This window comes from Contarinia nasturtii, unplaced genomic scaffold (genome assembly GCF_009176525.2).
Source record: "Contarinia nasturtii isolate CC-2019 unplaced genomic scaffold, AAFC_CNas_1.1 Cnas_scaffold_129, whole genome shotgun sequence".
In the NCBI taxonomy this organism is placed as follows: Eukaryota; Metazoa; Arthropoda; class Insecta; order Diptera; family Cecidomyiidae; genus Contarinia; species Contarinia nasturtii.
In genome coordinates, this window is record NW_022197486.1 from 3,614,130 (window position 1) to 3,626,850 (window position 12,721).

The window sequence follows — 12,721 nt, forward strand, 5'->3', positions numbered from 1 at the left end:
TGGCAATATTTAATTTGTCATGGTATATTTTGTGGCGATTGTTGAGTATTAGAATGAGATCAGTGGAGAAGCAAATAAATGCGTTTATTGAAGTAATCGATGGTCACGAATGTATGCTCAAGAGCAACAGAAGAATAATTGGCTATGATTATCAGAAACGTTGCCGGCTCCTAAGTCACATTTTGAGTGAAGATGCGGTAGCCGGGTACGTGCATATAAAAATAGTTCTATAATATAAAGAAACGATAATAAACTGATTAAAATAATAGGCATGTACTTGCCTATATGCAACCTGATGCTATTCAATTTTGCAGCGTCAATGTTAAGTTCTATTATCGTCTGTTTTTCTTTTCTTTTGTGTATTTTTCTTCCGTTCGGTTTTTTTTATGCAACTTAATAAAACAATGGAGTTTGATATTGATTGAAGACACTCAATTTGGTTATAAACGTCACATCGCTAATATTGAGCACCACGAATGCAAATTACCTGCAAGTCTGCAACAGAAGACACAACCATTTAAGTAAAAAGCACATTTTTATAATTACGGTTGGTTACAGAAATGATAAACGTTTTTTTCTCTTCTTTTATATACGGCCATTTTTATTAATATGGCACTCAACATCTGCCATTGTTCAGCCATTGTACTGCATGCAGAATGCAAATATATAGATATGTTAAAATAGAATGATTAAATATACATTATCAACTCGCAACATTTTCTGTACGTACAGTTTTTTTCTTCAGTTTTGAATGCCATGCACTATCCAAAGAAATGCACTCTGTGCAGTACAACGTGGCCGCCATATAAGCGCTCTAGGCCCATTTTAAAAGGGCTACTTATAACAAAATTTGCAGAAATTGCACTGCTGTGAAAGTGATGTCTTAGAAAATCGTACAAATATTTCGGATTGTGTTCACATTTGAAGTAGAATAAAAAAGAATACTTTTGCTATTGTAAATTTATAGTTTTCTCGATTTTAGATTCAGGTGGTTTTATACCGTGGTTTTGATTTTGAAATTGCGAAATTGTTGAAATAGATGAATCAAACAAAAGTTACCAAAAGAATTAAATTCGATTATATATCATTGGATTCAATTATTTTCATGCTATGTGCATATGAATTAAACATATTTTGTAGGAAATTAATTTTCGAAACGATCACAGGGGCTCGGCCCACTCGAAAATTTTAAGTCACGCCACGACACTAAATATACCCTATGAATTCAATCTTCACAGACACACATATCCAAATTCAGTTCATCGTATCACACATATCCAAATTTACATTGTCAATTACAATGTTCTTGGAGCATCGTGAGATGAAGAACAACCGTTATTCGACATTCATTCATTATGCATCGCATTGTTTCGCCAACGGTTTTCTTGTTTTCTTGTCGCTGTCATTTCCTAATTAACCCAACAAACATTTATTGTGGCAAATTCATCCATTATCGGGCATATGTTGACGGTCAATATTTGAATTTCGGATCGATTCGTGTGTAGTTTCAGTCAATTTTACCGTCAAAATGGAAAGGAAAAAAAAGTAAAAAACAATTCAGTTAGATTGAATGCAAAAATAAACTATCAATTCAATAAAGTACTCACCTACGGGTTCTTTTATATTCCGCACAGCCCTAAATAGGGACCCGTACTGTCAAGGGTACAATAGAAATCCTTGGATTTAAACTATTCACGCCTAGTAACTAACAAAATTGCTAGGGGAAATGATCTATTCGCGAATGGACAAAATTTATTGATTGTATGATAAAGTCGTCATTTTAGTAAAATAATTCAAGAAATTCGCATACAATTCGCAAACTATTCGCAAAAAGTTATCACAATCAAACTATATAATATACGCTTGCAAACGAACCAAGTGAATAGCGGCGACGCAAGGAAACGAAGTGAGTGAATAGCGGCAGCGGATAACATTTTTTCTTTCGTCCGTTGTCGCTATTCACTCATTTCGTTTTCGTGCGTCGCCGCTGTTCACTTGGCTCGTTTACAAGCGTTCACAATTTGATACATACAAAACTTACAAATTTTGCGAATTGTCTCACGTTCATAGCGTTTTGTTTGCGAATTGTTTTTTAAATCACAACTTTACTGGCCCATCGCTTACAAATCATTTCGCATAAAATTCGCAAAATATCGAATAATTCGCTATTTTTTGATCGAGATCCGATCCCCTAGCAAAATTGTTAAAATATTCTTCTTATGATTATTGTTGATTTTATGCTGCTATCAGTTGACATTGTTCGCATGGTGTGGATTGTCAGGTCTCTTCAACGAATCGGGCAATGGTATGCCAAAAAGACGACACATTCCTATAAAATCAGAAACAAACACAAAACATTAATCAATTAATATGAACACTGAACACCTAACGCTCTGCTCTCTATTCTCAATTATACAATTATGCACATAATTCACCTTCTCGAGTTAATGACCAAGTTTTGAAGATAACTTTTATCTTTGGCACTAAACGCTCGATGTTCTCACGATCTGGATTGATTGCTCTCTCTACAATTCGCTCTTTCTTAAGCTCTTGTCTGCTCAAATTCGTCACAATTATCGGTGGTAGTTCAACAATCGGTTTTGGTATGCAATTTCGACAAATTTTGAATCGATGATTTTTGGTTTCTCTTGGAAATCGCTCGTGACAATTGGCACACGTTATTGATGTACCCCATTCATCTTGAAAACTGACCTTTGTGTGCTCTTGTTTCTTGAAACTGATTGCCAATTTACGCGTTCCCGGGCATCTTTTCCGCTTCTTTATGCCCCATGGCCGATTTGGTGCCATGAATCCAACACCAATCCAAATCCAAGACGGTTTGTTCTTCGTTATCCGCATGGCAACTTTATCACTTGTTTTGGTAGCCTTGATGTGATGATCGACATCCAATCGTGCATATTTTCGAGTCGCATATGCTTGCATTCCCATTCGTAGCATTTTGATGCGATGCTGAATGTACGATTTCCACGTTGATCCACGCGGTGATGGTATCACTGGGTACGACTTGAAATCCATTTGTTCTTCTTCAACAAACCACCAGGTCAACCGATCAGCCTTTCGATCTCTCTTCTTCTGCTCGGTTTGTCAATGAAATCGTGGATTGGATATTTTAATGTTTTCCTGTTAAATAATAACGTCAAATTTCAATCACGTTCCAAAAAAAAACATTGTAATAACAAACTTAACTTACCTCAATGTTTGACTTGATATGGCGGCGCACAACGGCCACCCACGTTTTCTCGTTCGGATCGATGGCACTAGCATATGTCATGTTGTTAAATGTGGCCTGCTCTGAATTTTCCACCCAAGCCTTCGCTGGCTTCTCGTACAATATTGACACGCAAACACTATTGGTGACGATTTGGAAGTTAAATTGCTTCTGCTTGCCGATTTGTTTGATTTTATCCATGTCGAAAACCAAATTCCACAATTCATCTCTATGGCCGTACATGTAATAGTCCAGTGTGTATTTGTTCATTCGATTGGTCAGCGGATTGCGAGAACTGGGCACCACTCCTAGTACAGTGTTCGCCAAATAATACATATCTGTCATATCCAATCGAACGTTTTTCAGTTGGAATCGGCATAACGGGGCAAGTGCGAAATTGATGAAACACCATATTTTTGTGATATTCTTCCCGTATGATTGACTTGACGCCTTGTTTTATGACTACAAGGTTCTTAATGTCGTCTTTCCTTTCGGGTGGACTGTATAAATGAAACGAAAACAAAGAAGAACATACACACTTTTTTTAAAAAAACTGGTCACAAAACAATATCGCGAAATTGCATCGAAAATCCAATGAAAAAAAAAACACAGAATAAATATTAAGAAAAACACTGCTTACATATTAAATTGATCCTCTCTTGATCTTGTTCTACTCATGGTTTAATCAATCAATCAAAATTTCTGGTGCTTTTCCAAATATTATGGGATAGTTATCACTATTTTCGGTTGCAATCAAACGATTCTATTGATAAATCAATATATGCAAACAAATTTACAATATTTTCATTCAACAACTCAATCACTCCACTTTGATTTGCCACAAAACTCTGCCGAAAATGCATTTTTAAACAGGAACATAACAAATCACAAACGAGAGAATTGTCGAAATGGCTCTTTTTTCAAATGTGTTTCGATGATTTGGAATATTAACAGTAATACTTTATAAATGTTCTGTCGTTTGAATTGAAAACAGAAACAGACACAAAATATTTCCGCAAATATATCCATCACATTTCGTGAACACACGATATCGTTGTATCAAAACACTGACGAAGCACATCACAAAAACAAGCGGTGATCGGGAAAACTGCTGTACGGTCAAAATTCTACAGTTTGTTGCGTTCGCACTAGTATTTCGTTTACAGAAAAACAAAAACACAAACACATATTATATTGTCTCTCTCACATGTTTCGTTTCTTTGTGCTGTGACATGAAAAAGCCACTGATACAATATTAGCACTAAAATCCATTTGTCTTATTTTATCATGTTGAAAACTGAAATCGGTTGTCATTTTGAATTTAATTTGTTTGAAAAAAATAACAACAACGCACATTTTCTGACCGCTAATAAGAACAAAGAAACTCGTGCGTATGAATATCATGGATATACTCTACATTCCGTTTGACACTAAAATGGCCACATAATTATCCTTGTGAATGTGTGACTCTCTCTGTTGTGCATTTGTGTGTGTACAAACTTTCAATTGTTGCGACCGATTCAATATTGCATGTTTCAAACCGAAACACCGAATGAATTTGTTTATATCACTTTCCCTCACACACACACAAACTCTGTATTCGTAGCGATATTTGACTTTTTGAATTTGTCCAACTGAATTTTAGGCGACGGAGAATGCAATCGTATGAGATTGTTGTTGTTGTTGTATACCAAAAATCATCTCTTTCTAAACTGGCGGCACTTCTCAGTATAGTTTTGGCCGCAATAAAAAAAATCAATCCCGTTAAATATTGAATAGAGTGATTTGTTGAAAAGAAAACAAATCTGAATGGCAACTCATTATATTTCGTTGTGATTTTGTGTATTGAAACATTTTTGTCAACACACTGTAATTTTGTCGATGTGTGATGTTCAATATTCAACTGATCCTTGCCTTCTTAATGATGCTGGACATATGTATGAATATAAGTGATACAAAATGCAATCAAACAGCGAAAACAGTCGATAGAATTGTTGATATAAATTTACACATACTTTCTGTGTTTCATTCTATACAATGCATGTACTTTTGGAGCCATTTATATTAATTTTCGAGATTGTGAATTTCCTAATTAAGATTTCTCTTGCTAAAAAATTGTTAGCAAAAGCATGTTAGAGGAGTAATTTATATGCAAGTTTTGTGTGGTATATCGAAAACAGAATTTTCCTTCTTTGAATGATGAATGTTGGTACTTACAGGCGGGTTTTATTTCGAGTTTAGCATATGCAAGAGAATTGAAATTGTAGATAAATAGAAAAAAATGGCACACCGTCAATGCAAGCATGTGAACATACATCGATGAAAATATATGAAATATTAAAATCGTTTTATGTGTAAAACACATTTCACTTAACTATTTGATTTCTTTTTCTAGGATCCGACTAATATCAACTACATAAATTGAGACGAGGATCCACAAAATTGAAATTTTATACAGAAAATTTATACAGAAAAACGACCAAGAGGTGATACAACGTTTAATGAATTCGTGAAATTAAAATGTAAGTTAAAATTATATTATTAATTTTTAGCAGATAAGTGTTCGAACGACAGATATCTGAAATGGAATAAAATGTGATTGTAAATGTCTTCTGTTTATATTATAAATAATTTATAATCGTAAACATTGGAACATGTTTTGAATCATTCGGGAGATTTCACGTTTTCAAACTTGCTTAACGCAAATGATATGCAAATTTTTAGAATTCTTAGAATAGGTCTTTGTTGGTTTTGAAAAGCAGCCCACGAATATGTCCAAAACAAAGTTAAAACACAAATGACATAATGTTATTTTTCAAAGTAAACTCAACGGAGTATTATTCTTTTCACATGTTATTGATTGAATAAAAACGATCACCGAATTTCTGTCGCGTCGAGATTTCAAGAAATTTCATCCATTAGAAAACCTTCCAAATGAAATAATATCTTAACTGATGATGGAAAATGCTTTTTTTGTCTAAACAAATGCTTCAAGTGGTCATCTCCGAAATATATTTTGTTCCTTCTTTTCATCTGTTTTTTATACTGGTATGCAGTATAATCAATAACAATCATTTTGTCAAATCATATTTCGAACTTCGCCGCCACACAATTAGTGATCGTTTTAAAAGGGATCGTATGCTTGGGTGCTCTTGTGAACTTTTTCCGAAAATATATTGTTTATATTTTCACGTAATTGCGTAAAGCGAGGTGAACAAAAGTGTCCAAATAAAATGAATACTTTTGCTTTTTTTCGACATTCGAAGAGTGGCGAAAAGTAAAAGTACGAACATTTTCATTATAAGTTCTGCGTGCATCTTATGTGGTTCAATTTGAATATGTGTTAGTACTACAAAATTTTGAAGCGATTGTCAAACAGGCGTTCTTTCAATATACGAAACTGAAACTAGTGCTACGTGAAATACTACCAGACGGCTAAAAAGTCTGTACCGATCATTGTTGAGTTTTATTTCGAACACATTACAAGTAATAGCATACCTCACCTCTCATATCTTTTCCATTACGTTTTCTCAGTCGTGGTTTTTTTTCTTCTCGTTGATGTTGTTGTTGTGCTTCTCTTTGGCTGCTTTGCTTTCATTTGATTTTCGAATGTATTACTTATTAAAATTGTAGAAAGCGTGTACAAACTCGTTTTGTATACTTTGGTGCAAATAGATTGAGCAGCTTTAGTGCATTTCGAGAGTGTGAGTCATAAATGGTGAAAAAAGGGCACACAACATGAAGCTTCAGAGTAACAAAAATAATTGAACGATGTTCACATGAGATCGACGAACAATAACAGAAGAAAAAAAAATGACTGCTCAAAATAAAGAGAAAAAACAATGAAACAAAATATATACTGAAACAAACTCAGTATAAAATGCGAAAAACGAAAGAAGTTCAAGGCCATGTTTGGAGATTTAACCAGATCAACACAATTTTACCGCTGCTGCCTGCTGGCTCGCAAGAATATTGCCATGTTTTTTTGTTTCAAAAAACAAAACAAAAAAATTATTTAAAGCAATTGTTGTCATGACTGATCACAAACATAGAACAGAATTGTTGAACTTGGTGTCAAAAATAATCATATCAAAAACTATTATTAGAGGCTGAGATAATTATTATTTGGTAAATATAGTGCTTTAACAATTTGCTATCGCTGTTAGTTAGTGCTGAAAAAAAATGAAATACATTCAATGTGCTAAATAAAAGTGAGCATGTGAGATATTTTAGATCTACCGATTTATGGCCGATTGAATGTCTCGACAAAGTTATAAATCTTTCCAACCATAATGGCTTTGATGAAAACTTTTATCGTAATATATAATATCTGTAATCCATAATCGGCGGAGAAGCATGAAGCATACAATCCATTTCGGCTACCATGTCAGTAAACTATAACAAAAAAAGAGAGAATCTAACCATCGCGTCACAGCTGCTCTTGGCTAAATGACGTTTTGCAACAGTCTTAATGAAATTCGAGCAAATAACCATGGGCCGTAATTTCAACAAATTTTATTGCAAAAAAAGATGAGAAAATCCAAATAAGGTGATTGATATTCATTTTTAAGAGCTCTTGATTCGATTATAATTTTGATTAATTCCGTTTATTAACGTTTGTTTTCTTTGGCTTACAATTACGTTGTACCTACAGATATATACTTAGGTGCTTAACAATTTAAAAGGGGAAAAAAGCATACCATAGGTATTCAACACACCAACTGGGCAATTTAGCCGCAGCAAAGATAGCCTGAAGCCAATTTTCATGCTGTGGAGGGTTTTTTATGTCCGATTTTACTTTGATTCCTTCGAAATTTGTAATGAATTACGCACTTTATTTATGTGGAAAAAAAAAAACAAACGAAAATGTATTAATATTATGTGCTGTTTGTATGATCAATTTATCGATCCCAAAACTGGATCGCAAACCTTGTAATCGAAAATGTGATTTCTTTCTATTACAATTCCGAATTTCCCGAAACTAGCCCCATCGCGTAACCAAACATTCAAAACATATTATGTGACAGTTTTCGCTGTTTAAACAATTAAAAATGACTAATAGCCTCATAGGTAGCGACCGAGCTCAACGAAACACAAATTATTTTCGCAACATTTAAAAAAAACGTTCATGCCATTGACCGTGTTTAAATATGTGTAAACTGTTATCGGTCATCAGTAACGCTTGAAAACAAAACCATTTTTTTTAATTCTGAAAAATAAATCCACTTGTGAATAACATACATCATTTGATAAATTTAGTCCATAATAGCTACAATCAGCTGTGATATTTTTGAAATCTATGTGCGACATTTGTTAAGAAATGATGGAAACATTTCATTTATTTATTTCACTACTTACTTTCCGAATTCAATATTTTATTGCATGATTTATTTGTATAAATCTGAAAGTATGCAGCATTGAAAAGAATATTTTTCTTTACAAGTTACAAAATTGACCTCCATATCCATGTCACACAGTGGTTATATTTAATTTAAATATGGATGTTTAATTTCTTTCAAAATGACTTTAAAAAAAATAATATTTAATTATTTCTAATTTTGTTTCAACGAATATATTTTCAAAATTACACACGATTTGTCAATTGATCCAACCAGAAATGATTTGATTGCTTTATTTATATCATTAACATTACTGCTGAATACACTTCAACTCAATTGCATATGAAATTCCTTCTATAAAAAGGCTGTCCAATTTAGTGTTTCACATCATGTCGTCACAATGGGATGACATAAAATTCAACTATATTTCCGTTGTAACTTTCATGAGATCAGCACACGTCGGCGCATAACAATGGTCGATTGTAATGCAAAAACATGGTACGTTTACATTCGGTGACGAAATCAATTGATTTCTCAGAATGTCAGCAGGAAGTAACAGTTAACGGTTTGCCAAAACAGAAACAATTTATTATTATATAGTCACTTTGTTCTTTGTTCTCAATTGTCGTCTTGACCATTGACTGCAAACAACTTAAGACAGAATTATCATATCGGTAAAACAATAGTTAATATATTAATTTGTACTGCAAAGTGTCATTGTTTTGAAACCGATAAATCAAGGTACTTGTATATTCTCAGATTTTGTAACAAATAAGCTTTTTTGTGTGTGTTTGGATTGTCGGAGCACAAAACGGATCATTTCAACATATACTATATATTGGCCATATTCGTTTCAACGGATGTTTGATGTCGCAAAATTTGCATTACACTTTATGGACTAAATATAAATAAAAAAAAATATTACCGTTTAGCTGAAATACAATCTCTTTTAAAATCAATATCAATTCGAATAAATTGTTGATAAATGAAGAATTAATAATTCAAAAAATTCTGCACAGATGTCTAGTGTATTTAAAATGATTTAATCGTTGTATAATTTCCGGTTCTATAAATGATTTCAAACAGAGTAGATATTTTAAATGGAAAATAAATTCAGTGCCCCGGGGTGTTGAAATCATGATAGAGCATCTTTTTTTCGTCAGAAAAGGTAAAAAAAGTGCAATGTACTGAACATCGTGCTCGATAATTAACTTCGGTCAAAATCACGAATATGATGTCTGAAATGTGAAAAAATCATGCCATTAGTAATATTCGAAAAATTAAAAAGGGCCTATCAATCTTCATCTCGTCTGCTGAACATTCCAAAATAGATGGAGAACTTCAAGTGGAGTGTAAGGAAGTAAAGAACCTAACTAGAATTTTGCCGGCGCACGAAATTCATGAATTAAAAAAAAATGATTCATTATACCAACATGTGATATCCACATATTTGATTGACAACCAAGGAAACTTAATTTCAATGAACTCTCTATCAGTATGCCAACAATGTACGAAAGCAAGAACTTCTTGCGAAAAAGTTTGTTGAAAAAAAGTGTTAATATTCCCGAGTACGCGAAACAATTAAAACGAAATTCAACGTCATGCGCCGCCAAAATAATAGAAATGTTTTTTAAGTGTTATTGTTAGGTATAGTTTCCTCTTTCATTTAATTCACATTACATACCGAACACATTTTTTTTTCTTGTTCAATCATGACTGATCTTTTCGTTTATTCAATCTTGTTCATTGTCATGATTTGCTGCTTTCAACCTCATCCACCATCATTTAAGAATATTTTGATCTATGATATGAGTTAGAATTTAGCAGTTAAATTAAATGCCTTGTCGGATCTTGCGAGCAAAAAAAAAACATAGTAACGAATCGAAATGTGAAAAAAAAACACAAATCGCACGTGGTCTCAATTAATTTGTTTCTTCGGTAATGTTCGAAAAATCATGTTGCCAAAGCGTTTATCTTAAACTCTTTCGAAATTTATAATTAAACGATTATTGTACAACTCTGAATAATTTCGTTTGATATTCATTGTTTGTTACAGTCAGCGATTACATATAAAAGACAAAAGCAACATTGTTTTTTTTTTTTTTTTTTTTTTTTTTTTTGTAAAATGACTACATCTGATTACAATCGAAATTTTAAATAAAATTATATATACATAAATATAATTGTTCTTTTCATTGTAAGTGTTTGTTCCAGCGGGTTATTTCAGAGAGAGAATCAGTTCAATCGCTCCCAAGAATCATTTTATTCGAGTCAAAATGATTCGACAACAAGTTTAAAATAGCCATAGAGATTTTCACGCACTTTGCATCATGATAGAAATGAAACAAAATCGTCGAAAAATGGTTATGATGAGAATAACTGTAATATTAGATTAGTTATTTTTTTAAATCTCGTTTTGATTATTTTCAATTGTCAAAAAAGAATTTAATCGGGTTTTTATAGAATTCTTTAACAGTTTCATATATTTTTTGATGAAGTACGGTGAATTTTTAATAGTTTAAAAACATCATGTCTTATACCGTACGTCTCCAAAGAATGTGAGAGAACTTTTGCCTCCACACCGATGAACAATAAAAAAATTGTACTAGGTTTACTGAAATGCAAATTGAACTTCCCACTTGTCATTTCGAAAAAATTGATTTTATTTTGCATCGAATGCGATATTGATTACAATAGCGCCTATGTACACTTTATTAGGAAGGTCCCATTTATAAATCACAAACATAGTTATGAGTCACCCGGCTGTATTTATGCCAATGGATAATTTTCGAATTATAAAAGAAACGAAAATTAAACGACATTACCGAAATGAAATGCAAGAAAACTGAACAGCCAACGTATTTCACATCGTGAAAGTCAACGTAGGGTAATCAATTGATATTTTATTCCACCTACGATTTTGATACATTGACAATTTGCAACATCAATTGTAGATAATATTGGTGTAAATTTGTTAGACACATGTGTATCTTAATAAAATGCGAAAACTCGCTTTCGCCAAAAAAAATATTAATTTTCTTATTATATTGTTATAATGATATTTATGTTAATTGTTTCGAATGCGAAGTGATGAAAACAAAAATCTAATTTTATTTCGTTTTTCATACAGTAAACGGAGACGATATATATTTCCGATTATTCACTGTGGCGGTTGGAACATGGGATGCCTTGACCAGCTTATAATGAAAACACTTCACTAAATTCATCGATATTACACGGATTCTTCATGATTTCACAATTAGTAGCTTAAAATTATCAGTTCACGGTACATTGAATCTGATTGACAAAGCCTATACCAAAAACGAAAATAGATAGAATTTTGCAAATTAAAAACATTAAACGCTTTTGGTTGTGAATGTTTTCAAACGACATTGATGCTAACTTCAACGAGACCACAACTTGCTTCTGTGTAAGATATACATATTTATAAAAGCTTTGAATTGAATTGATTGATGTAATAAATGAATTCGTGTGATTGTTTGAAATAGCCAACACCAGCATTGCCTCCAACTTCGCTATCATCATCGGCACTATCGTCAGCAGGCAACACATCGAAAACCACCCGTCGAAGCAAACTGTACACGTCGATCAGTAAGATAATCGGACTTCGAGGAAATATGGCTGCTACCGATGGTCAAATTATTTTGGCTGCGTCTAGATTTGGTGATATCTCGCCTATTTATCTCAGGTACGTAAAATACATATTCGATAAAATTATTTTGAAATTATGTTTTTTTTTACTAATTTAATTGATTCTTTGGTGTTGCAGAGATTTTTCAAAAACAGAATTACCAGCAATTGCCAAAATAATTAAAGGTGAAATATTTTTTTGATTTTATAAATTATATTGATCAATTAATTTACCAATTTTTATATATTTGGAACTACCGTTTAGGTCAACATCAAAATTTGGGCGTGCCAACTTTATCAAATCCATCACTGCAAAGCACGGCCCTGTTCCTGAATGCTGGAAAAAAGTACCAAATTTTGGCACAGCCCATTAAAATTAAGGAAGGACGGAAACCAACAAATGTCGGTGAGTATATGGCTTCCGATGTGTTGCCAAAGTAAAAAAAATATGAAAATAAAAAAAATCGATGGAACGGTTTAATGATGCGTTGATTGGTTATTT

The 12,721-nt window shown here is 32.8% G+C and overlaps 2 protein-coding genes across 4 annotated transcripts in view; one reads left to right on the forward strand and one right to left on the reverse strand.

The window, feature by feature from the left end:
* The window catches only part of LOC116340321, a 77,156-nt gene that overhangs the window by 61,715 nt on the left and 2,720 nt on the right, over positions 1-12,721 (forward strand). For all 3 annotated transcript variants that reach the window (XM_031766780.1, XM_031766765.1, XM_031766773.1), the window contains 5 exons: positions 5,625-5,751; positions 11,699-11,998; positions 12,078-12,277; positions 12,359-12,405; positions 12,485-12,625. In XM_031766780.1, the coding sequence (XP_031622640.1) occupies positions 11,945-11,998; positions 12,078-12,277; positions 12,359-12,405; positions 12,485-12,625 (442 nt within the window). In that variant the 5' untranslated portion in view covers positions 5,625-5,751; positions 11,699-11,944. The remainder of the gene's footprint in view (positions 1-5,624; positions 5,752-11,698; positions 11,999-12,077; positions 12,278-12,358; positions 12,406-12,484; positions 12,626-12,721) is intronic.
* LOC116340344 lies at positions 3,075-3,606 on the reverse strand. The gene is made up of 2 exons (XM_031766807.1): positions 3,212-3,606; positions 3,075-3,141 (listed from the first exon to the last, which is right to left on the reverse strand). Exons 1-2 carry the CDS (start codon positions 3,572-3,574, stop codon positions 3,106-3,108), a joined length of 399 nt encoding a protein of 132 aa, XP_031622667.1. The 5' UTR covers positions 3,575-3,606; the 3' UTR covers positions 3,075-3,105.